Source organism: Prionailurus viverrinus, chromosome B2 (genome assembly GCF_022837055.1).
Source record: "Prionailurus viverrinus isolate Anna chromosome B2, UM_Priviv_1.0, whole genome shotgun sequence".
Classification (NCBI taxonomy): Eukaryota; Metazoa; Chordata; class Mammalia; order Carnivora; family Felidae; genus Prionailurus; species Prionailurus viverrinus.
In genome coordinates this window covers 136,342,867-136,368,952 of record NC_062565.1, presented here as the reverse complement: position 1 = coordinate 136,368,952, position 26,086 = coordinate 136,342,867, and the positions used below count along the sequence as shown (strand labels likewise).

The following is a 26,086-nucleotide window of genomic DNA, read 5'->3' as shown; positions in this document are numbered from 1 at the left end:
TGTGCGGATCTTCATGGATGGCTACACAACTTTGAAGTGACGTAAATGACACAGAAGGAATGCTCTAAATCAACCATAAAAGCAAAAATACTTCAGAGGCAACCAGAAGTTAGTTTTCGATTAATCTAACCGCTGTTCTTCTGTACCAACCGCTACAGACTGAATGCCCGTGTCCCCACAAAAGCCACATGTTGAAGCCCTAACCCCCATTGTGCCCGTATTAGGAAGTGGGGCCTTTGGGTGGTGATTAGGTTATGAGAGTGGAGCCCTCATGGATGGGATTAGTGTTCTTATAGTAAAAGGCGAAAGATTTATACGATCTGAAGAGAAACCAGAGTATGGGATTAGTGTTCTTATAAAAGGGATCCCAGGGAGCTCTCTTGCCTCTCTCCACCATGTAAAGAAGCAAGGAGCTCCCAGTCTGAACCCAGGACGGGGATATCACCAGAACCTGACCATGTTGGCGCCTTGATCCTGGCCTTCTAGCTTCCAGGACTATGAGAAATAAGTTGTTAAGCCCCCCAGGCTATGGTACTTTGTTACAGCAGCCTGAACTAAGATACCAGCTCCGTATTTAGAGGGTAAGGGCCATTTTTCCTATTAATTACCTCTTTGTAAGGACCTTGTTACGTCCGACATGCTTAAGTAACTGCTATCTTAGACGCTGCTTGGCTAGAGGCTATATTTAGAGATCACTGAGATGCACTAGTCTTAAATGCTATATTAGCACAATCCAGCGGAGATCTATCCTGGGAGAGGTATTATTTATTTGAGAGTTATTTGGACACTGATTTAGCAAATTAATCCTCCTAATCTAAGAGGTCACTAGTATTAGTGTGACAATTAAAGTAATATCCCTGATGTGGCTTCATAGGACACAAGATTCTCCAAACGTGAGCCACCCAGGCGGACAGACAAAGCTGAGAAGTTTCTAGCAAAGTTGGACCATTAAGCTTCCTTAAAATTGTAGATGTGTGTGAACTGAGCAAAACTGGAATGATTATCCAAGTGGGAAACCTGGAATCATTTAACAAGAAACATATAAATTGCAGGCATGTTGATACAGAGAAGAGCTCTGGATTAAAATATTTTTAAGAAAAGGTTTTTAATGGAGTGCAAAAATAATAAAACAAAAACAATAGCTCATTTTTATGGACTGCCTGTGAGGCACAGTGAACACGGACAACTTACAGGATTTGAACCCAGGCAGGACGGACCCAGTGTCTGACTCCTAACCACCGTGCCATGCCTTCCTCATATGATAAAGGCGATCGAATCCTACTTACTCAGCGGAGGTTATTTGCAACAAAACCTTCCCCCAATTTTATCAGCTTCCCTAGAGGGTCAGACATGAGCAAGTGGGAGCTATATCTACGCTTGTTTCTTCTTTTTTAAAAAATTTTTGCTTAACATTGACTCATTTTTGAGAGTGAGAGAGACAGAGCATGAGCGGGGGAGGGGCAGAGAGAGAGGGAGACAGAATCGGAAGCAGGTTCCAGGCTCTGAGCCATCAGCCCAGAGCCTGACGCGGGGCTCAAACTCACAGACTGTGAGATCATGACCTGAGCCGAAGTCGGACGCTCCACCACTGAGCCACCCGGGCACCCCTCTACCCTTGTTTCTAAAGCCTCCTTGAATTGTGTACAAATAATGGGAAATGAAATAAATACCCTGAAGTGATGCTAAGCCCAGCTCAAGATCACTCATCCCACCCCTCATCTGTCTTCTTTTTCAGCCCTTCTCTTTGCTCAGGCAAGAGCCAATCTATGACAGCTCTCCTCCCCAACTGCCTACTGAAGCCAGGCTCGTGGAAATCAAATAAAACACACACAAAAAATCTGTTTTTCGTTAAGATGATAGCTCTCTGCCTGAAACTGTTCACTGCCCGGAGTGAGGTACTCCCAAGCCCTATCAGAATCAGAGCTAAAATGAACCTTTTTGCTTGGCGGGTGTCAATGGGGCTGCGGGCCCAGAATATAAATATCTCTAATTCCTCCAAGCAGATTAGTCAGTTGTAAAGTATGAATGTGGAAAATGTTTCCATATGTCCACAGCCTTCTCTGATATTTCCCCCCCCTCAACTTAATATATATACGCCAAATCCCCATCCCTTGGAAGGTATTCAAGTGTGGGCAGAAACTTACATGCAAAAGGAGATGATACTTGAGAATCCGCTGAACTGGTTTCAAGAGATAGGAGCCCAGAGGCAGTGAGTGTTTCAAAGTTTCCTGACGTTCCCTGAAGAATTTGGCCAGCATCTTGTTCCGCATGCACTCTGTTAGCACAGCCACTGATCTGCGACAAGAATATATATTTTCACCCGAGTTGTAATGGTAAGATGAGTTATTCAAGTTTTAATGTATTGTTGAGATTATTTATTTATTTATTTATTTAGAGAGGGAGAGAGAGGATCCCAAGCAGGCTCTGCACGGTCAGCACAGAGCCCGATGCGGGGCCCAAACTCGTGAACTGTGAGATCATGACCTGAGTAGAAACCAAGAGTCAGACGCTTAACTGACTGAACTACCCAGGTGCCCCAGGTACTCAAGTTTTAATGGCCAACGTAAGTGTAAATGCCCTAAAACAGGTAGGGTAGCAACAGAGCTACAGCTAGACCAAAGTGCCTCTGGACAAATTAGAAAAAGGTATCTCTTTGGGTGGATGGATTAGAAAAAGGCACGATAGGGGGCTCCTGGCTCAGTTGGTTAAGGATCCGACTTTGGCTCAGGTCATGATCTCACAGTTCACAAGCTCGAGCCCCGCGTCGGGCTCTGACAGCTCAGAGCCTGGAGCCTGCTTCGGATTCTGTGTCTCCCGATCTCTCTCTCTGCCCGTCTCCTGCTCATACTCTCTCTCTCACAAGAGTAAAAAACAGTAAACAAAATTTGTTTTTTTAAAGAAAATGTACCAAGAAAAAGGAGCTCTTTCTTCAGCAGATCCAGCCCCGAGCCGGACATTTGTCACCCCTTTTGCTGGTTGCCTTTGTATCATGTACAAACCGCATCATACTCCCTGCAGATTGTTGGAGGCTGTGGCCCACGGGTTAACCTCCCTTTGAACAGATCCCTCTAATGACAGTTTCTGAAACAGCTAGAGAACCTCCTCTCTTAGCGAGTGTGCCTCCCTGAGTGTGCTAGGAAAGCAGGTCAGAGTTCCGTCTGCGTCCCAGCCCCCCAAAAGGTAATTAAGTAGACGCCCCCCCCCCAACATCCCCAAGGACTAGTTGAAACAGTGTTCCTACCTTATACATAAAAGCTAGTGGGCTTCTGGAGTCACACACACAAGTAAATTAAAATCTTATGTTCTCATAACTTAGAAGAAAGCAGGTGGAAGTAATTTCAGCCCCTTTCTCCCCAAGTCAGTCATGTTTTCAGGATTCATTTAGAAAATTAGAGCCAAACAACCAAACAAGACTCCTTGGAAGGAAGTGAAATGGAGGTCCGAATCAACCTATTAGAATCACTTTTGTGCCCATCTGCTTTGAGAAGTATCTGTTCAAACGGGTTTATTTCCCACATAAGTGGAGATTTCAAAACTATCCTTTATCACGGAGCCAAGGGTCTTTTCTAAGGTTCTTCAGAGGCAGAACCAGTTGCCCAGTTGCCCTTTGGCCATATGAAGGCTTGAGCTCTTACCCACAGACAGGACACCTGCAACCAATTCTGAGTGCACCAAACTCCAGATTCAGGGCACAGGCAGACATCTGAGGACAATGACCCGACAGGGCCTGCACCCCTCGCCGGGGAAAGGAGGGAGGGCTTGTGTCTCTTCAAGATGAAACTATTGGGGTGTGACTGGTATAAAGAAGGTGGACATCTGTCAAGGGGTGCCGGCGACATTTAATATCCCCAGCTTGGATCCGAAGGGAGAAGAAATGTTGTCAGATGGGCTGAAACCCTCAGCGCTCTTGGCTTGTTAAGACAGGGGAACGGAAACCTGGGGCCTCAGACAGCAAACTGATTGGAGACGAGGGGACAAGAGGAAATCTTTTTCTAGGGATATGAAAACCACACGGTTGGGCAAGCGCCGGACGCGCCTGCCTCCCTGAGCCTGCCTGTCGAGCATCTCTCTGCTAACGTGTCTCTTTCCTTCGTCAAAGTCAAAGATATAAAATAAGAAAAAAAAGATATATACAAAACCCAGAAAGAAAAAAAAACACTTCCTCCAGGGAACCGTCCTAAACTCTCCTCAAGGGGTCTTACTATTCCTCCTCTTCCTGCACCTTTAGCTTCTAGTACATACCACGAGTCTGGACTCCATTAATTTGTATTCACTCATTTGGTCTTCTCTAACACGCTATTGCGTGATTGCATTTAGTGGAGTTTGACGCTGAAAAAAACATAACATTTGCTAGAAGGCAAGGGATATTAGCTCCTATCTCCAGCCAGTACACACGGAGCTTGGGACCATGCTCCATGAATGACAGGCTCTTAAAATCTGTGTCCTTGCTCAAATGATTTTGCCTGTCCTTTGACCCTGAAGCAGCCTCGTATAGAAAAAGCAGCCTTTATTCTGTACTTTCCTTTCTTACTACTAAGTCAGAAAAATCTTAATACAAACTTCCCAAACTACAAATTCAGATGTTATTTCTTTGAATGACATGTTTATGATGAAATTTACACACCCGCCCCCCCAACAAGCCCCTCTAGCATCTCTCATCCTGATAATTGCGTCCAGAAATGTGCTGATGCTTCAGAGTTCGAATGTTGTCCCCAACCCCCTTCCCTTGGTTAGGAGTTTAGTGGAGAAGTTGGGGGCCGATTCTGTGATTTCTCTGGATTGGGGTGTGGCACCATGCCGGTTTTTAGCCTGCGGTCCTCGGGATTTAGTTGAGGCATTCTACAATTTTCTGCTACCTTCAGCACAGAGGTGGAAACAAATACCATAGGAGAGAGGCTTGCTTACGTGAAACTGTGTAAACTGCGTGTGTCTGCTCATAAGGATATGGTGACAAATGTACGAGCTGACATGTGGCTTTTGGTGTTTTTTGTTTGGATTTTAGGGAAACCTGGCCAATGCACAGTTGGGTGCGAACCAAATAAACCACTGCAGCACAATACCTTGACCCATGTCTAGAGAGGGAGACTAAATCCTTCAATGCAAAGTATTTGTACATAAATCGCAGTCCCAGGCTTCATGCCTTTTAATCCACACTGGCTTTCTTTTTTTTTTTTTCCTTAAATTTTTCAATTTTTATTTATTTTTGAGAGACAGAGTGTGAGTGGTGGAGGGGCAGAGAGAGGGGGAGACAGAGAGAGTCCTAAGCAGGCTCCACACTGTCAGCACAGAGCCCCACGCGGGGCTCCAACTCACGAACCGCGAGATCATGACCTGAGCCAGTCGGACGCTTAACCGACTGAGCCACCCAGGCGCCCCTGTCCAGACTGGCTTTCCGGGGCCACTTCTGAACAGGGTTTCCATTTGTTCTTCCTTGCTGCAGCAGTACTAGGGGCTCAGCCTGCTGGCTTCTCTTCTAGGTGGATCCGGCCAACCACGTCATCCTTAGGGACATGTCTCCACCAAGATAGGCGACAGGGCACGTAGCTCTTATCTCCCTGGCTCGTCCCCCACGATAGCTCCCATCAAGTTCTGCTGATCACGTGGGGAAGTGGCAAAAAGGCACAGGGGTGGGGAGAATCACAAACCTTCAGAAACTTCACAAGGATGTAGTAGCTTTGGGTGTGAGGTTGGGGAAACCTCGATTCGGATTCTAGCTGGGCCACCCGTCAGTTACGTGGCCCTGAGAAGGCAATAAACCTATTGGAGCCTCAGTTTCTCCACCCTTACATTGGGTTGGGGCAGGGGTGATTATGCGCTAGCAATTGTTGAGAACCTATTATGCGCCTGGCACTGTGATGGATGCTTTGCTTTTCTTGAATCCCTTGGCATCTCTGGATCATCATGAAGGTTAAATCCAACGACACGTTGCATTTACAGCACTTAACACAATGATTAGGACTCAATAAATGCTCAGTACAAGTCTTTTGCTGAAAAAAGAAATGCCAACAGTGTGACCCAGGGTCTTCGGTCGGCCTCCCTCACTGAAATGGTCACTCTAGTGTCCGTGTGGCGCTCCCGGCACTACCCTCCTGTGTGGCTTCCAGTGTAAACGAAACGAAAGCCAAGATCCAGTGAGATGAGGAGGCCTTTTTCCATAGTTCTTAGAAATTATATAGCAAAGGGGCGCCTGGGTGGCGCAGTCGGTTAAGCGTCCGACTTCAGCCAGGTCACGATCTCGCGGTCCGTGAGTTCGAGCCCCGCGTCGGGCTCTGGGCTGATGGCTCAGAGCCTGGAGCCTGTTTCCGATTCTGTGTCTCCCTCTCTCTCTGCCCCTCCCCCGTTCATGCTCTGTCTCTCTGTCCCCCAAAAAAATAAATAAACGTTGAAAAAAAAATTAAAAAACAAACAAAAAAGAAATTATATAGCAAAGATATAACATATTCTATCCCCAGCTAGATTATATAAACTCATTCTCGGCACATCCCAAATTTTTCAAAACACGGCACACGTACAGGAGGGTCAACGGACAAGAATCACAGCCAAACACAACAGGTTTACTTAGGTTTCCACGGAAGGACACCTCGCAACCTTTTTGGTCTCCTTCACGGTCTTTCACACTTTCCCTCCCACTGGCTCTGCTGGGAGTCCCAGAGCCGAATGGATGGATATCTGGGTAGCCCGTAATCCATTGTCAGCACGCTGTGGAGACTCCCCAGGGCACCCAGTGCACGGCCAGGTTCAGGACGCCTAACACCAGCATACGTCGGACCCCTCGACCTGAAACGGTATGCGAGTGCAGGAATGTACTGTGGTATACTCCCAGCATGTACCTTGGATAGTTAGTGCAGTACTGCGTGTAAATGTGGAACTCTTCACTCTGCAAGGAAACAAAAGAGACTTTTAGAGGCAAAAAAAAAAAAAAAAAAAAAAAAAGAAAAGAAAAAAAGAAAGAAAGAAAAGCACAGGCATCACCATTCATTTAAAAACGATAACAAGAAACATCATTCATACTTGTAAATCTGGCTCTGTCGTCACGCGGGCCTGTCTGAGCCCCTGTGGCAATCCGATGTCTTTTTTTTTTTTTTTTTTTAATCTATGTCTTTTTTTTTTTTTTTCAACGTTTACTTATTTTTGGGACAGAGAGAGACAGAGCATGAACGGGGGAGGGGCAGAGAGGGAGGGAGACACAGAATCGGAAACAGGCTCCAGGCTCCGAGCCATCAGCCCAGAGCCCGACGCGGGGCTCGAACTCCCGGACCGCGAGATCGTGACCTGGCTGGAGTCGGACGCTTAACCGATGGCGCCACCCAGGCGCCCCGATGTCTTTTTTATCTACCTTGTTTCATACCTAGAATCAACTCGAACTCATCTGGGTTCAAGAGACACTTACTGAGCACCTGCTGTGTTAGGTGAATCTGAAGGCAAAAAGGAAGAGGAGGAAAATGAGGTTTCTGCCTCAGGCACTCCCAGTCCTCCCAGTAGATGTGCAATGTGAAAGAGAAATAGAATATATCATCTAATTATGGTGGTAAGAACACGGGGAAATACGTGCAGGGCACAAGAAAACTGTGCTCTCAAGCCCTTGTGTATACAGTTGTCCCTGCCCACTGTCCCACCTCGCAGCCACCATGCATCCTTTGACATTGAACTTAGGCTTTTTTCCTCCAAGGAGCCTTTCCAGAGCGCTAGCCAAGCTAACTGCTCCTACGCTGGGGTTCTGTGACACCCAAATCTCTCGTAGCATTTACCAAGTGGCAGTGTCATTTCCTCTGAATCTGTGTCTCCCACTCCAGACTGTGAGTTCCTACAAAGTAGGGGCCATGTTGTATTCACATCACGCCTGTGGAGCTACCAAATCCCCCCTCTTTTCTACTAAACCGGAAATTACCTGAGAGCAGGGTTCAAGCCTACCTTTCTGTTCGCACCAGCATGGTAGCAATGCCTCAAATGCCGTAAATGTCTGACTCACCAATGTGGGGCCCTTGCCTTTTCCTGACACCACATTCCCGGTGCCCTAGTTTCTTTCTTGGGCTTTCAAATGTCTAGTCATATTACCAAATATTGAGAAATATTAAGTCAATCCTTCTCGCTCGGACAGTATTTTGTTTAAAAGGTAAAACCACGACTTCCATGCAAATATAGAATAAACAGCATCAAAGATTTTATTTAACCTACTGCTCGGCGAGGAAAGCAGTAAGCTATTGTAACTGGATTTAAGGATAAACACAAGCTTCGCGCGTAGGTCAACGGGGAATGCGGAGAGGAATTTACAAACAGATACCAAACTGCTTTCTTCTATAGGGTAAAGAAATCCAATGTCCCTCTATGGGACAGTTTTCATTTGCATGCCTGTGGTCAACAATCACTGACGTTGCTATCAGTTATCAAAAATTTAGAGTTAGAAGATAGCTCGAAGACAATGAGAGATGCAGAAAGTCTACTGAGTCGTATAAATTAGAAGGGTGAATTGGAAAATTCTTTCCTAGTGGAGGCACCCAGCAATCTTTGCGGTCGGTTTCAAAGTCTTTCACAATTTTCCCCTGCATTGCCAAGGGAAAGAGGGATGCAGATGGGCAGGTGAGAGAGCAAAAACCTGGGTTTTTAAACTTTAGACTGTAAAACTTTCAGTCTGAGTAAGTAATTCAAGGCCAATGAATTACCAGTTCTTGTAAACTCTGAAATGGAATTATATTATTTAAAAGAGACATTGCATTATTTGGGTGGTATTTCATGTTCTGCCCTTTTTACTTTGAAACTACTTTAGGGTGGATTAAGAAAATTTTTCTAATGTATTCATTTTTGAGACACAGAGAGACAGAGCATGAGCAGGGGAGGGGCAAAGAGAGAGGGAGACACAGAATCCGAAGCAGGCTCCGGGCTCCGAGCCGTCAGCACAGAGACCGACACGGGGCTCGAACTCACGGACCGTGAGATCATGACCTGAGCTGAAGCCGGACGCTTAACCGACTGAGCCACCCAGGTGCCCCAATTTGAGATTTTTTTAAACGTTTATTATTTATTTTTGAGAGAGAGAGACAGAGCATGAGTGGGGGAGGGGCAGAGGGAGAGGGAGACCCAGAATCCAAAGCAGGCTCCAGGCTCTGAGCCATCAGCACAGAGCCCGACGCGGGGCTCGAACCCACCAGCCGTGAGATCATGACCCGAGCTGAAGTTGGACGCTCAACCAACTAAGCCACACAGGCACCCCAAGGCCGGATTCATATGTGACTGGAAGACAGTGACTTTTTCTTTTCTTTGTTTTGGGGGGGGGGTCATTTTAAAACATTATTTTTTTTGATTTAAAAGATCATTTAAAAGATTTGGCTACTTAAAAGCCTATTTAAAAGAAATGGCTACTTAGAATCCTTTCTGCTCGCTTGATGAGGATTAGATGTAACATTTTTTTATTACAGAAAGTCTCAAACGTATTTATAAATAAGTGGAGAGGATAGTGTAAGGAATCTCCAAGCATCCATCACCTGACCTGGATATTAACTCATGGTTTATACCCACCTACTTCCCTATCTGAAGCAAATTCTAAACATAGGATCATTCCACTTGTAAATATTTCAGTATACATCTCGAATGTAAAGACTTTTAAAAAGAAGCATCACCACAGTGCCATCATCACATGTAAGTAATTCCAAACTATCATGAATGTTCAGCCGTCACTATTCATATCTCCTATCTTCTTAATTTTCTTTTTAAAAATAGTTGGCCTATCTGATTTGGAACCCAAATAATATACAAGGCAACTGGTTGATACCTCTTAAGATCTTTTAATCTATAAGCTCCCCTTTTATCTCCCCCCACCCCGCCCCCGCCCTTGCAATTTAGTTGAAGAAACCAGACTGTGTGTCCTAGAGAGTTTCTCATGGCCTGTCTTGCCGGTTATATCCCTACGGTTTTCTTTCATGTGTCTCCCTACCCCCTGCACTCATGTGGTTTAGGGGAAGCCTGAACAGGCTTATGTTCCGGTTTGGCATGAATACGTCCTAAGTGTATTTTGCTTCCATCAGGAGGCACAGGGTGTCGGGCTGTCTTTCTCTTTGTGATGTTAACCACCGATGGTGATTATTGTCTGATTTATTAATTCGTTAGGAGCTGCCAAATGGTGGTATTTCTGGTTCTATGATTCCTTCATTTGTTAGCCAGAGTCCTTCCAAAAAAGGAACTTCCTTATGTTAACCGTGACCCCGCAGTTTGTAGTTTGTATGGAAAAGGCAGGATGGATGCTTGATAATTTTCCCAATTTTTCAGGATGAGGCATTGGCTCTCTAGCATCCTGCAAAGGCCACCACTTTGAGTTTTTTGATCACTGTGAATTCATGAATAGAAACATCTAATGAGTTTCAGATGTTTCAAAAAAAATTTTTTTTTAATGTTTATTTATTTTTGAGACAGGGAGAGACAGCATGAACGGGGGAGGGTCAGAGAGAGGGAGACACAGAATCTGAAACAGGCTCCAGGCTCCGAGCTGTCAGCAAAGAGCCCGACGTGGGGCTCGAACTCACAGACCGTGAGATCATGACCCGAGCCGAAGTCGGATGCCTAACCGACTGAGCCACCCAGGAGCCCCAAGTTTCAGCTGTTTTTAATTAATTGTCCTTACTGATGCTGAAATGTCCCATCTTTGGCCAGCAGGAGCCTCTCCTTTCGCATTCGTGACCTGACTTACAGCCTCCAACAGCTACCTTGTTTTCTGGAATGATAAGACGTTCCGGATCATCCTGTACATTTCCTGCCCCAGACTCATCCTTCATGGAGCCCGGATTCCTTTTGGTAGGAATTAGTATTTGGAGACCACAGTCTGGGCATCAGAGATGGTCTTGCTACTGTATTTATCGTTATTTCCAGGCCTTTTCGGTGGACAGAGCTAGGAATATGGTGTTTTTTAAAGATAAAATACATCCTTGGTTCAACCTGGCAATTCGGATTCAGGATTGGAGCATTTTTAATTAGCATCATTGTTCGTCTGTATTTTCTGCCTTTTACCAATTCTAGGTCAATGATACTGACATAAACACCTTGTTGTATCCCACAATACACTCAATTTCAGCAGAACAATACCAACACCAGCACATTTGATATCATTATCGAAAACAGTTAAAAATGTATTTGCTGTATTTTCTCCACAGTCGATTTTAAAATCAACTGGAATTTCCTTCGTGGGATCATGCCACAAATTGGCTCTATCCAGAGGCTCATCATTTCATTTTGTTTTCATTTTTGGAGACTGCTTTTTTAACTTTCATTTTGTCTTATAACTATGTAAAACATTTACATGGGTTCAAGGTCAACTCCGTAAGAAAACGCGTATTCAAAGAAGTCTAGCTTCGGTTCCTTTCCATACTAGTCTCTCTCGCCATCCCTATCGGCGACCAATTTTTAATTTCACAGTTGATTCTTTTTTAAAAAAAAAAAAAGTTAATACCAGTGTAGTTAACATGCGGTGTTATATTCAGTTTATCCTTTTTTTTAAGATTTACATTTAAATATAGGCATGTCCTTCCACATTTCTAGATAAATAAAAGCAAGTTATTTGTCAGTGATTCTCAACCCTGAGTATATGTCACAACTACCTGGAGAGCTTGTTAAACAGAGATTACATTGGTTGCATTCCCAGAGTTTCTGATTCCGTAAGTTGGCTGTGGGTCTGAGGATCTGCATCCTAACAAGTTCCCAAGTGATGCTGGTGATGCTGGTGCTGCTGGTCTAGGGAGCACACTTTGAGAACCACAGTGTTGCACACTTTTATCTACTTCTCTCCCCACCCGTCCCAGTAGTACACAGAGATACTCTTGAGTTGTTTCTACTGCTTCATAGTATTCCATTATGTGGATATGCCACGATTCATTCAAAGAGCTTCCTGTTTATTGACACTTCGGCTGTTTCTCTATATTGTATATTTCTATGTATTTCTATATATTATTTATAGAATTTATATATAATATGTATTAATAAAATATTTCTATATATGATATATATCTATACATTGTGACGATTATTACTATAAGACTAGCACCACACTTACTGCATTTTTGTTGCTGGATCTTGGGAATAGATTTCTGGAAGGAGGACTGCTGGATTACAGGATGACTTCAAATGTAATTTTGCTAGATACACCCCAATTCTCCTCCACGGGGCCTGTGCTACTCAGTTCCGCCACAATCATAGTTAGCCTCACTAACTTCGTATGCCGCCACATTTTCAAACATACTACTTTTTTAAACACCTAAATTAGTTGCCAGCTTCCAAAAGTTGGAAGAGAAAAAGGTCTTGAGTTCTGGCTTCTCCCGAAACAGTGTTAGACGCACGGGCCCTGGCGCCCAGTTTCATAGGACACTCACGCCCTCACAACGCAGGTACCGAGGCTGCTCTAGCCCCCACCTGGGCCCACGCATGCGCTGCATTCACCTGGTTAAGCCCCTGAAGGCACTGGAGCGTCCAGCCTCCACAGACGAGATGAGCAAAGTGATCTGCCTGAGGTCACCCAGTAAATTAATGGCAGATAGAGCCTTTCTCTGGGCGCGCTCACACGCTCTCAGTTTCTTGCTTCTTTTCTGCCTGCCTGCTGCTGTAGTCAACCTGGGATTGAACAATTATCAGGTTGACTCTCCTAAATTTAGGAACTTTTAGGATCATTTGCAATGACAAACTTAAAAACAACGGCTGCGATGAAAATATATCTGAATTACATCATATACTTGACCTGCATACACCTTCCCCCTAATAAAGCCTCAGGACTGTTGCACGACTGAATCGCTGTGCATTTTGTGACATCATGGCTCTATTCCAATCTTAAATTAGGCAGTTTTGATTTAAAGCAACTACATGGTCTTAACATAGAATCAAATGTATATTTGACCTTGGACTTATGAGCTCTGTGGACAATTCCAACAATGGTTTTATACAAAAATCAATAGCCCTGAGTTAGTTAATCCTTAAATGCCTTTTACTCAATATATGCTACCCCAATTCCTTTTTAGAACTATTTAGGGAAAAAGCAATGATAAAGAAAGCATACAAAAATAGGTATTTCCTTCTGATTAAACTCTGTCAAACTGTAATTAGAGATGTAAAAATGGGACATTTAATTATGAAAGAACCAAAATAAAAGAGACAGTCAGGGATGGCCAATTGAGCATATGGGGAACTCAACTGTTTACTGAATGAATAACCAGATTAAAGAAATCTGTACGATTTTAGGGTTTCTTTGGTCATGGGGTCCATCTCTTTCATGTCTGAGTGCTCTCTCTCTCTCTCTCTCACACACACACGCGCGCGCGCACACACACACACACACACACACAGACTTTGATTCCCGAGGAGTTTTCACTGGACACTATGAGAAAGGCTTAATATGTAAGTAGCATATGGGTGAGGTAACATGAACTTGAATTCATTCCAATGGTAGGAATATCCAATGTCAGTACTTTCCTGAGGATAATTTCAGTAAGCAGATAGGGCGTGTGCGTGCCTGGGCACTGAAGGGAGACGGGCACCAAGGGAGGCGGGAGGAGGGGCTCAGGGGACGCGGGGTCTCTGAAGATAAACTTTGTCTCCCTCTTAACTGCTGTCTGGGGTCAGCCCAGCTGACAGTCGAGATAAGGGACAGAAATGAGGGTGAGGTGAAGGCAGGAAACCAAGGAAAACTGCTCCAGGTGTTTCCGGAGTCCTAACAACAGACAGATGCTCAGCTGGGAGACCGCTTGGCCTGCCCACCGGGGAGCTTTTACTTTTGTCCCCCCAAGGAATGGCCCCTGCAGTCCCTTGTCCTTCTTTTCTAAGCAGCAGGTAAGAAGTACCGTATTCCCCTTTTGTCAGGAAGGATTTCTGTAATCTCCACATACCACAAAAGCAAGGTCAAAGATGAGTCTCTGCGTAAGCCCCAGTGATTCAGATAAAAGCAGAAGTCAATTGCCAGCTTTACCTCTTTCATTAATGGCCTCTCAATTAGAGCAATTTTCCATTCCTCCCCAGAGTGGAGCAGCTGGTTGTGTTGCAGAAATCGTAACATCTTCTAAATTTCAGGGTGCTGAGTGAAAAGCAGGCTGTGCCAGAACCGAACGCTCACTGCTTACATGTGAAAGTGCGGAGTGCCCAAGTTAGTCTTCTAATTAAACTTGGCAATGTTACAATGAAAAATAAGATCTGGGAGTTGGCAACGTGGCGCATAAACAAACTTTTATGTGAATAATTAAGCCGGAGCTAAGCATATGCTGGACCGTCTTTAATCAACTTGTGATTACAGTTACCGGTAAAAGCCCCAGCGTTTCCGATAGTTTCCATGTTGTTTATGCGCTGTGGCTATTCTCACATATCTACTCTGATATATACTCAGCACGTCTTTTTACCCCCTTTCTCCCTCTTCCACTTGCCTGCTCTTTTTTAAATCCCTACCCTTCTGGAGAATCAATTATGACACAGGCAACGTGTGAGAAGAATTGTGTAAGCATGCGTGCACATTGTACATGTTAACACGCTGACATCCACACAGCTGCCCACCATCGGGAGTATTTTATACGCAAGCCCATCAACTGCCTTTAAGGAATCATGCTTCAAGGACACCCAGGGTGTTGTGATTGGATTCAGTACCACTGGATGGATCTGTGGCCGTAAGAAATGACCCTGTGAAACACGTCCTGAGCCAGGGTCAGACATCTCAAAGTTCACAGTGCTCTCTGGCGTGTTAAATGAGGTGCTAATTCTTGGTTGATCCCAAAGTACCATCACGAACCTTGCCTAAACCTTTGCACACTTGAAACCACAACTGCAGAAATCACATGAAGGGTTGCTGAATAGCATTTCCACTAGACCTTTTCCAAATGAAAGCTACCGAACGTTTAAGACAAACTTAAGATAGGATTCTATATATAGTAGGTAGGTAGCAAGTGAGAAAAGAGCGTGAAGGATTGTCTTGTATGTTTCAGAATCCTGGTACAGAGCTGACCATTTAAGCTTTAACGGTCAGAGCCTTTTCTTATATTTTTCTCAGCCATCAATGCAGCTTAAGAAAAATGCAGGAAAATGAGAGCGCATATTTAAGATAGAAGAGATTAATTCTGCCATCTCTTTATTCCCCAGTGATAATTATATAGCCTCGGCTAGCACCACGTACATTACATATAGAATACCTAGATTCCAACAGATTTTTGTCACTGGTCTTGTGGTATTTCATATGTATTATTTTTCAAATGTTATCCTATTCTGCGTTTTTCCTCCCCACCAAGATTAATTTTTTTTTTCCCTAGGAAAGATGAGTAAACATCATTCAGTTACTATGTAAGTTCAAGGACAACTACTAAGTTAGTACTTCCTAACTTACTAGGGACAGTAACAGTATTTTTTTTTTTCCTTGCTAGTGGAAAAAAAACAACAAAAAACAGAGCGAAGAGAGATTAGTGGCTAACTTCATCCAGTATGGAACAAACCAGTCATTTTAACTTTAAAATGAAAACAATTTGCAATCTGTGCCTGTCTCGGTTGGCCAAGAGAAATGAACCTTGCTTACCTTGGACACAAAACATTCTGCTATGGCCACAGGATCGTTTTCACAGTTTTCCAAATCTTGTAGAAGTTCACTAAAAAAAAAAAAAAAAAAAAGCCAGAAAGTATTATAGTTTGATTATCGAGGACATTTTATATAACTTAGAAGTCTATACATTTATAGGGCATTTACAAGGAATCTTTTTTTTTTTTTTTTTTTAAAGAAAGCTTTTACTAGTGGTCAAAGCCAAAGTGCACTCTCAAGGTGGGAGAGCGGGCAGCCCAGAGCTGGCAACTGCTATGAGGAATCACATTTAACTGGATAACTGATGACCCATTGTCATTTTATCCAAAGCTTCCATTAGGGACTTGCCCAAGGTCATGGTGCAGCAGGGATTTAAACACAGGTCCAACCCACAACTCTCCCACCTAGAGATAAGCCCAGCCTGACACTGAAGTCTTCTACACGGTTGGCATTGTCTGTACACATGTTTACACACACTTACTCATTCATCACATAGCTGTCTAGGTGCCGAATGCTAGGCAAGGCACTAAGAACAAACACATCAGTGAACCAAATGACATATGGTCTGTAAGTGCTTGGAGCTCGGAATCTATTGGGAGAGTCAGACATTCCATCAAAGGTCACACACACTAACAAATTTAAAATTAGAAACAGAGAGGGGCACCTGGCTGGCTCAGTTGGTACAGCATGTGACTCTCGATCTCGGGGTCATGAATTCAAGCCCCACATCGGGAGTCGAACTAATTTAAAATAAAATAAGATAAGATGAAATAAATTAAAATAAGATAACATAACATAAAATAAGATAAAATAAAATAAAATAAGATAAAATAAAATAAAATAAAATAAAATAAAATAAAATAATAAATGGAGATAGTGCTCTAAAAGAAAGCTACACTGGGAGGAAATATTTTTCCTCAGATGAAAAATCTTATTTTTTAATGGGAATATAATTATTTTAAGTAACTGCATAATATTTCATTGTGTGCTATACCATAAGTAATGGAACTAATCTCCTACTGTTGGATAAAAGTCTATCAATGGAATTCCTGGGTCAAAGGCTATCGCGGGGTTATATGTTAACACATTTCCAAATTACACGTTGTATAAGTTGTATTAATATATATTTTACATGTTTATTTTAATTAGAGATATATATTTAATAAAAATGTAAATAGTTCTACAGGAATTACAATACAAACAAGCAGTTTCTTGTTTTCCATTTCCCATGCTGGACCGCCATCCTCCAGAAGCATTCTCCACTTCTGTTTCTGCTGTATGTATCCACAGCTCTAGACATGCCGGTAACGCATTTTCAGTATTTTTTGAGCTATTATTTCCTTCTTAATTTGCCCAAACTTCCCTTCATCCCTTCATCTTGCCAACAATCCCTCTCATGAAATTTGATTAAAGTCAGAGCTTACATTTTGATGACCGTGTCAATATTATTCTTAGCTGAGCCCTGGAGTATACCATAATTATATTTCCTTTCGTGTAACACCAGGTTTCCCCTGGAGTTAAAGTCGTCCTTTTTTTCAAATATACACCAGTTGTCCTCAAACTTTGCCGGAAGCATAATTCTTTGCCTCGCTGCGTTCAAACATCAGATCATCTACTGGTCGGTCGTCTTCTTTCTTCGTGACCTCCCTGCTGGAGCCCTTGGTCCTTCCACTCTGCTCCCACCTAGACGGGCTGCTCTCCCAGGCCTGCGGGGTTGTCTCTTCAACCCCATCCCGATGACGCAGATCACCTGGTTCCTGTGTTACATGCCCCGCTTCTTAGATACCATTTCAGATGTATCCTTCTTTTTGAGATTACGACATCCAGTAGCTGTCTGAGTAAGGGCAGTAGGCAGGAAATTTTCTGACACTCTTCCTGTTTTAGAATGTTCTCCTTTCACACTTTGCTGATCATGTCAGTGGATACAGAATTCTTGGTTGGAAATGATCTTCTCTGAGTATTTGGGAAACTATCTGTTGCTCTCTGAATTCCAATGCTGCTGAGAAGTCCAATAACATTCTGATCCATGATCCAGGTTTCATGTGACCTGATTTTCTATTCTGGAAGCTCTTAAGAGTTTTCGCCTTGTTAACATACTTCTGAAGTTCGGTGATGGCCCACTTTGGGGTGAGTCTTTTCCTGCACGAAGCCAACTTGACTATTTGGGAAATGTTCTTGAGCAATTGCTTCTCAAAGTGACCCCCAGGCCCTGAGGTCCTGAGACCTCTTCAGGGGGTCGATAAGGTCACTATTTCTATAACAATTCTTGGACAATTTTGGATTTTTTTTTTTTACATTCATTCTTTCATGAGGCTACAGTGGACTTTTTCAGATGGAAATTAGAAGCAGACTAAGAATGCAGCTGTTTTCTAGTAAGTCAGACAATAAACTTGTGAAAATGGAAAACAATTCCAACGCACACACACACGTTAGTGAAAAAGAACTGTAAAATTATTTTTCTAAAAATGGGTGGTTATTATTGAATAAATTGAAATTTTAACAATTTTTCAGTTTTAACTTCTGTCATGGTAAAGAAAACATCATAAGCCATAAACAAAAAAAAGCTTTTTGGGTCCTTAGTAATTCTGAAGCAGGTACAGATCCTGGGACCAAAAAGCTAAGGAACTTTTGTTCCTAAATTAGGTCTTTGATATTTCCTCTCCTCCATTTTCACTTCTCTCTTTGAAGCTCCTACTATTCACATTAAATTTTTTTATGTTTACTTATTTTTGAGAGAGAGAGAGAGAGAGAGAGAGAGAGAGAGAGAGAGCGAGCCTGCATGCTCAAACGGTAGAAGGGCAGAGAGAGAGGGAGACAAAGAATCCGAAGCAGCTCCAGGCTCTGAGCTGTCAGCACAGAGCCCCATGTGGGGCTTGAACTCACGAGCCACGAGATCATGACCTGAGCAGAAGTCAGACGCTTAACTGACTGAGCCACCCACGTGTCTCCCATTATTCACATTTTCGATCTCTTGGTGTGATACTCTAATCTTTCTTATTCTTCCTCTATCTTCCATCATCTTGTTTATTGTTCATTTTCTGGGAGACGTCAATTTCATTTTCTGTCCCCTCTATTGAACGTTTTCATTTCTTCTATTTGATGCTTAATTTCAAGGTATTTTTTTAAATAGGCTGTTTAGGTGGTTCGTATGTTTCTGTTCTTGTGAGTGCAAAATTTCTCCTCTCCAAGGATGATGATATTACTATTATTATTATTATTAATTATTTTGGGCCTTTCTTTCCTGCTCTTTGCTTTCTGCTGAGCTCTCTTTACACCGTTTGATCATTTTGGCTTCTGTCATTCGTGTTAGAGGCTCTTCCCAAATATCTGGGGATATTAAATTGTCCTTTCATGGTTGAAAATGAGACACGGCAACTGTAAACTATATAAGTGGATCTTTCCATGGGATCCTGGTCCCTTAAGGCAGCTGTCCTCAAACTTTGTGGTATCCAGACCCATGCACAGAGTCTAAAAAATTCTTTATGTGGATCATATCCCTGGATATTTATTAGAAATTAAAACTAAATATTTTAGAAAACTGATCAATTCATATAACAAACCCAATACATGTTAATATGATAACGTTCTGTGAAAAACAGGTTTAAAATTTTTTTTTTCAACGTTTATTTATTTTTGGGACAGAGAGAGACAGAGCATGAACGGGGGAGGGGCAGAGAGAGAGGGAGACACAGAATCGGAAACAGGCTCCAGGCTCCGAGCCATCAGCCCAGAGCCCGACGCGGGGCTCGAACTCACGGACCGCGAGATCGTGACCTGGCTGAAGTCAGACGCTTAACCGACTGCGCCACCCAGGCGCCCCGAAAAACAGGTTTTATAAAACAAAGTTTGGTGAGAAGACTAGTGTTGTTTTACATTTTTGTGAATCTCCAATGTCGACCCCAACGGAACACGGATGGATTACTTCTGCATTCAATCTGCTACAATCTGTTATTCTGATTGAAGTACGCGGAAAACAATCTAGCCTCACCTGGATACGTCACTAGAAAACAGAGGAGACTTTGAATAGCCTAGTAAGTGTGGTTATGCTTCTTTGATATTACACTGAAAACACATGGCAATTTCTTAGGTATCTGTTGGAGTCTGAAACCATACCAAGGCACTATACCCTGTTACTTTAAAATCCATTGGTCTATTTTGGGCGCCTGGGTGGCTCAGTCGGTTGAGTGTCTGACTTCGGCTCAGGTCATGATCTCGCGGTTCATGAGTTTGAGCCCCGTGTCGGGCTCTGTGCTGACATCTCAGAGCCTGGAGCTCACTTCAGATTCTGTGTGTCTGTCTTTCTCTCTGCCCCTCCCCTGCTCATGTTCTGTATCTCTCTGTCTCAAAAATAAATAAAAACATTAAAAAATAAAATAAAATCCATTGGTGTATCTTGCACATTGAAAGGACCTTTTACCAATGCAAGATTTCATGATGGTCCCAATATCAAACATCCATTCCTAATATTCCCATAAAAACATCCCCTTTGTAAGATTATTAATAGTTTGGAAAATACAGTTCTGATATTTGTATCAATATCTCTTACAGGTAGATGGGTATGAATTAAAGATAGTTGACATCTAATCATTGGGACCTAAACACTGGATGAAGAGAATAGGTTGAAGAAAAATAATAGTCAAAGAAGCAACATTTCTGGGCCAGTGATTTCCATTACCGGAGGATGGCATGCTCAGGACATAGGTTTTGCGTCCAGGGATTTCATTATAAATCCTCTGTCTGCTCAGAGAATAATTTTGAGCAGAATCCATCGTGGCTTAATAGAAATACTCCTTGACAATATTTAACTCCCTATGTTCTTTTTTTTTTTTTTATTAAATTTTTTTTTTTCAACATTTATTTATTTTTGGGACAGAGAGAGACAGAGCATGAACGGGGGAGGGGCAGAGAGAGAGGGAGACACAGAATCGGAAGCAGGCTCCAGGCTCTGAGCCATCAGCCCAGAGCCCGACGCGGGGCTCGAACCCACGGACCGCGAGATCGTGACCTGGCTGAAGTCGGACGCTTAACCGACTGCGCCACCCAGGTGCCCCAACTCCCTATGTTCTTTAAAAAAAATTTTTTTTGAAGTTTCAGGGTTTATTTGTTATAGCAACTACCGTACCTTAAGTAACACGTGGAGAATATTAAAATAAATCAGCAAGCATAATATTAAAAGGAAATAGGAAAACCGAATAATAATCCATTTTCATAAATGTACACACACACAAATAGCGCTCTGGGAAACTAGATGAAAGATAGTATGAATCAAGACATGAAATATCATTGGATGTAGTCCTACTCATCTATGTTCAGTTTTGCTACCCGTGCTTTTGGTGTCACATCCAAGAAACCACTGCCAAGACCAATGTCAAGAAGTTTTCCCCGTACATTTTCTTCAAAAAGTTTTTTTTACAGTTCTAGGTATTTTATTTTACTCCTCAGTCTCTTTTGAGTTGATTTTGGTGTGTAGTGCCAGACAGGGGTCCAACTTAATTCTTTTTCATGTGGACATCCAGTTTTTTCAACACCACTTGTTGAAGAGTCTCTCACTGCCCCATTGCATGTTGATGGCACCCTATTTGAAGATCAGCTGATTGTATATTACATGAATTTATTTCCGGGTTGTCTATTCTGTTCCATTGGACGATGTATCTATCTTTATACCACTGCCGTACTGTTTTAATTTCTGTGGCTTTGTAATACATTTTAATTTCTGTGGCTTGTAATACATTTTGAAATCAGGAAGTAGGATGCCTCTAGTTTTGTTCTTTTTGCTCAAGATTTCTTTGGTTTTGCAGAGCCTGATACAGTTCCATAATAATTTTAGGATTTTTTTTCTATGTAACTGCAATTGGGATTTTAATAAGGATTGCAGCGAAGCACTGGGTGTCATATGCGAGAGATGAATCACGTGGTTCTACTCCTGAAGCCAAGGCTATGCTGTAGGTTAATTAACTTGCATTTAAATTAAAAAAATAATTTAAAGAGAGGAAAAAAATAAGGATTGCAGTGAATCTGTAGATTGGGAAGTATGGAATTTTTTAAAAATTCATTAATTTCTTTATTGTTTAGCTTATATCCAAGGTCGTTAGCATATAGTGCAACAATCTCAGGAGTAGATTCCTTAATGCCCTTTACTCATTTAGCCCATCCCCCCCCCCCACACCCCCTCCAGCAGCCCCTTGTTTGTTCTCTATATTTAAGAGTCTCTTCTGTTTTGTCCCCCTCCCTGTTTTTATATTATTGTTGCTTCCCTTCCCTTATGCTCATCTGTTTTGTATCTTAAATTCCTCATAGGAGTGAAGTCATACGGTATTTGTCTTTCTCTGACTAATTTCGCTTAGCATAATACCCTCTAGATTCCATCCACGTAGTTGCAGATGGCAAAACTTCATTCTTTTTGATTGCCGAGTAATACTCCATTGTAGATATATATATCACATCTTCCTTATCCATTCATCCATTCATGGACATTCCATACTTTGGCCCTTGTTGATAGTGCTGCCATAAACACCGAGGTGCATATGCCCTTTTGAAACAGCACACCTGTATCCCTTAGGTAAATACCTAGTAGTGCAATTGCTGGGTCGGAGGGTGGTTCTATTTTTAATTTTTTGGAGGAACCTCCATCCTGTTTTCCAGAGTGGCTGCACCACTTTGCATTCCCACCAGCAGTGCAAAAGAGATCCCCTTTCTCCGCATCCTCGCCAACATCTGTTGTTGCCTGAGTTGTTAACGTTCGCCATTCTGCCAGGTGTCAGGTGGTATCTCATTGTGGTTTGGATTTGTATTTCCCTGATGATGACTGATGTGGAGCATTTTTTCATGTGTCTGTTAGCCATCTCGATGTCCTCTTTGGAGAAGTATCTATTCATGTCTTTTGCCCATTTCTTCACTGGATTATTCATTTTTGGGGTGTTGCGTTCGATATGTTCTTTATAGATTTTGGATACTAACCCTTTATCTGATAGGCCATTTGCATTCCGTTGGTTGCCTTTTAGTTTTGCTGATTGTTTCCTTCGCTGGGCAGAAGTTTTTTATTTCTTTTTTTTTTTTTTTCAACGTTTTTTATTTATTTTTGGGACAGAGAGAGACAGAGCATGAACGGGGGAGGGGCAGAGAGAGAGGGAGACACAGAATCGGAAACAGGCTCCAGGCTCTGAGCCATCAGCCCAGAGCCCGACGCAGGGCTCGAACCCACGGACCGCGAGATCGTGACCTGGCTGAAGTCGGACGCCTAACCGACTGCGCCACCCAGGCGCCCCAGAAGTTTTTTATTTCGATGAGGTCCCAATAGTAAAAACCCCCACAAGTCAGGTGTCAAGGGCATTCCAAGAGGCTCCTGGCAGCCGGGGCGAGCAGCGCCAAGCCCCAAGGGCAGGACGGAGCCTCATCTGAGAACCGTGTGGACCCAGCGCAGACTCCCCCGCCACCCCAGGCCCAGTGGGGCCCGGCCGGCAGCTTTATGCCACCACTGGCAAGTGAGAAACCACTTTTGTTTTCACGTTTGTTTTACTTTTTTCCCCGTGCCTCCGGAGACGTGTTGGGTAAGAAGTTGCTTCGGGCAAGATCAAAGAGGTTTTTGCCCGCCTTCTCCTAGAGGATTTTGATGGCTTCCTGTCCTACATTGAGGTCTTTCATCCATTTTGAGTTTCTTTTTGTGTCTGGTGTAAGAAAGTGGTCCAGGTCCATTTTTCTGCGTGTCGCTGTCCAGTTTTCCCAGCACCACTTGCTGAAGAGACCGTCTTTAATCCATTGGATAGTCTTTCCCACTTTGTCAAATATTAATTGGTCTACATTTGTGGGTCCAATTCTGGGTTCTCTTGTCTATTCCACTGGTCTATGTATCTGTTTTTGTGCCAGGACCATACTGTAATACGGTCTTGAAGTCTGGGATTGTGATGCCTCCTGCTTCGGTTTTCTTTTTTCGAGATTGCCTTGGCTATTCGGGGTCTTTTCTGGTTCCATACAAATTTTAGGATTGGTTGTTCTAGCTCTGTGAAGAATGCTGGTGTGATTTTGAGAGGGATCGCCTAACTCCCTGTGTTCTAAATGTTATGCTCATCAAGCTCCCCTGAGGTTTAGCTTCATCTCGTGGTGGCCTGGCTGGAGGAAGTGTCTCAGGGGACCCACCCAAGCTCTAGGTACAACGCACCTGTAAATGAGTGGCTGGCATTTGTTGCTCAAACCACAGGGTGGGAGGGAGCTGGGATGCAGCTGAGACGCCTTCTAGTCCCAACCCCTAATTTTAAGGTTAGGCAATCATGGCTCATACACGGGACGTAGCTTACCTTAGTTCACACAGCTAAAAATTAATGGCCACAACTGGGGTGAGTAACAGGGCTGTTGAATCCCAGGCCTGCACTCTATTTTAAACACATGTATTGAATGACTTATTTCCCGACCAACTCTAGAAAGCTGAGGTTTCTTCAATGGGAGACCTTGTCTACCTGGGAGCCCTAGCTGGAGTCCCCAGGCTAGCTTTCCTTTGCAATCATTTTCTATAATAGGACAAACACAAAAAATGGGAACAGTGAGGAAAAAGTAACGGGATTGCTTTCGAGCTCTTGTCATAAGGGCCATCATCCTAATGTATGTGGCCCACCATTTGTTTGCTCTCCATTCGACAATAATTATTGAAAGCCTCCATGGCAGGCATTGTTACAGGTATGGAGGTACGGGACAAAGAATGTGGGCAAAAGTCCTGTCCTATGGTGCTTACGCCCTGACCAGAGGTGCTACATGTGAATAACTGAATAAATAAAGAGCACGATAGCAAACGAAAGACAAATGTGGGCAAGGATGCGAAGAACGCAAATCTTGTACGCTGTTGGTGGGAACAGAAAATGGTGCAGCCCCCGTGGAAAGCAGTTCTTCAAAAAATTAAGCATAGAACTGACATGTGAGCCAGGTATTGGATTTCTGGGTATTTATCCAAAAGAAACGAAATCAGGAACATGAAGAGATATTAACACACCCATGGTCATTGCAGTACTATTCACCATAGCCAAGATGTGGAAACAACTTAATCCATCAATGGATAAAGAAAACATGGTATGGGGCGCCTGGGTGGCGCAGTCGGTTGGGCGTCCGACTTCAGCCAGGTCACGATCTCGCGGTCCGTGAGTTCGAGCCCCGCGTCGGGCTCTGGGCTGATGGCTCGGAGCCTGGAGCCTGTTTCCGATTCTGCGTCTCCCTCTCTCTCTGCCCCTCCCCCGTTCATGCTCTGTCTCTCTCTGTCCCCAAAATAAATAAAAAACGTTGAAAAAAAATTTTTAGAAAACATGGTATGTACATACAATGAAATATTATTCATCCTTTACAAAGGGAGGAAATTCTGTAATATGTGATAACATGGATAGGCCTTGAAGACATGCTAAGTGAGACAAGCCAGTCACAAAGGACACAGACAGTATGACTCCACTTACTTGAGGAACCTAAAGGAGTCAACTTCAGAGACTCAAATAGTGGAATGGCAGATCCCAGGGGTTTGCAGGGGGAAGGGGGAGCAAATGGAGGCGTTGCTAATCAATGGGCCAAAAGTCCCAGTTAAACAAGATGAATAAATTCTAGACATCTGCTGTACAACATAGTGCCTAAGTTAACAATAACGTATTGCACACTTTAAAATTTGGTCAAGAAGATAACACGTTAAGCATTCTTATATAATGAAAAATAAAATTTGAAAACACCATTTTTCTAAAAGCAGAAAAACTTGGGGGTATCCGGGTGGCTCAGTTAGGTAAGTGTCCAACTCGTGATTTCAGTTCAGGTCATGATCTTATGGTTTGTCGGATTGAGCCCTGTGTTGGGCTCTGTGCTGACAGTGCGGGGCCTGCTTGGGATTCTCTCTTTCCCTCTCTCTCTCTCTCTGCCCCTGCCTTGCTCGCTCTCTCTCTCTCCCTCTCAAAAAAAAAAAAAAAAAAACCACAAAAAACAAAAACCAGAAAAATCTAAACGAAATTACAGTAGAAACTCACATATCATAATGTATTATCACTTAATAAGAAACGTTTATGTGAAAAATAGTACAGTATTGGTTTTACTGAAAACAAAACAACATAATATGACATTATACTATGTGATACGCAGCAGAAAGGGCAATGTGGGGAGAGCAATTGAGGCTGGGTGGTGGGGGAAGAGCGTTGGAGCAGTCATGGAAAACTCTTGTTGGAGGTGATATTTGAGTGGGGGGAAGGCTGGAAGAGAAAGCCACTTAAGAAATCAACTGTGAGTCCAGAATGAGCTTGATGTGCTCCTGTGTGAGGTTACAGAAAGGAAGCCACTGTGGCTGGACTTTGGTGAACAACAGGAGTGTGGGAGATACAGGAAGCAGACTAACTATAAAACAATATGCCCTGTACTACGGGAGCACAGACGTGGCCATGCCATGTGGTGTATCAGCCACTGAAGATACTCCATAAAGACCAGGACCAGGCCGGTCCTCCTAGAGTTACAGCCTAAGGGCGGGGACCGGGGTTTCTCATTGCATCTGTGAATCTAATGAACAGCCCTACATACACATTGACAGGAAGGAGTGACTCATAGATTGTTTTAGGCTCACAGCTAAAA

General features: G+C 43.2%; 1 protein-coding gene across 7 annotated transcripts in view; it reads right to left on the bottom strand.

Moving 5' to 3' along the window:
* The window catches only part of PLEKHG1 (pleckstrin homology and RhoGEF domain containing G1), a 237,951-nt gene that overhangs the window by 35,326 nt on the left and 176,539 nt on the right, over positions 1–26,086 (bottom strand). For all 7 annotated transcript variants that reach the window (XM_047858247.1, XM_047858243.1, XM_047858245.1 and 4 more), the window contains 3 exons: positions 15,515–15,584; positions 6,831–6,877; positions 2,145–2,295 (listed from right to left, as the gene is read on the bottom strand). In XM_047858247.1, coding sequence (XP_047714203.1) covers positions 2,145–2,295; positions 6,831–6,877; positions 15,515–15,584 — 268 coding nt within the window. The remainder of the gene's footprint in view (positions 1–2,144; positions 2,296–6,830; positions 6,878–15,514; positions 15,585–26,086) is intronic.